Source organism: Corvus brachyrhynchos, unplaced genomic scaffold (genome assembly GCF_000691975.1).
Source record: "Corvus brachyrhynchos isolate BGI_N302 unplaced genomic scaffold, ASM69197v1 scaffold479, whole genome shotgun sequence".
NCBI lineage: Eukaryota > Metazoa > Chordata > Aves > Passeriformes > Corvidae > Corvus > Corvus brachyrhynchos.
In genome coordinates, this window is record NW_008240089.1 from 188,072 (window position 1) to 188,483 (window position 412).

Genomic DNA, 412 nt, shown 5'->3' on the forward strand with positions numbered 1-412 from the left:
ACCGCCTGAAGCACCTCTCGCCCACCGACCCCGTGCTCTGGCTGCGCTCCGTGGACCGCTCGCTGCTGCTGCAGGGCTGGCAGGCCCAGGGCTTCATCACGCCGGCCAACGTGGTCTTCCTCTACATGCTGTGCCGGGACGTCATCTCGGCCGAGGTGGCCAGCGACCACGAACTGCAGGCAGTGCTGCTCACCTGCCTGTACCTCTCCTACTCCTACATGGGCAACGAGATCTCCTACCCGCTGAAGCCCTTCCTGGTGGAGAGCTGTAAGGAGGCCTTCTGGGACCGCTGCCTCTCCATCATCGACCTCATGAGCCCCAAGATGCTGCAGGTCAACGCCGACCCGCACTACTTCACCCAGGTCTTCGCCGACCTTAAGAAGGAGAGCGGCTCCGAGGAGAAGGGCCGACT

The 412-nt window shown here is 64.1% G+C and overlaps 1 protein-coding gene across 1 annotated transcript; it reads left to right on the forward strand.

Moving 5' to 3' along the window:
- Nucleotides 1-2: 2 nt before the first annotated feature.
- On the forward strand, nucleotides 3-410 carry CDK5R1 (cyclin dependent kinase 5 regulatory subunit 1; the record flags this gene model as incomplete). Its single annotated transcript, XM_008641667.1, has 1 exon — nucleotides 3-410. A coding segment is annotated over one exon (408 nt), but the record flags the coding sequence as incomplete, so codon positions are not given.
- Nucleotides 411-412: the final 2 nt, after the last annotated feature.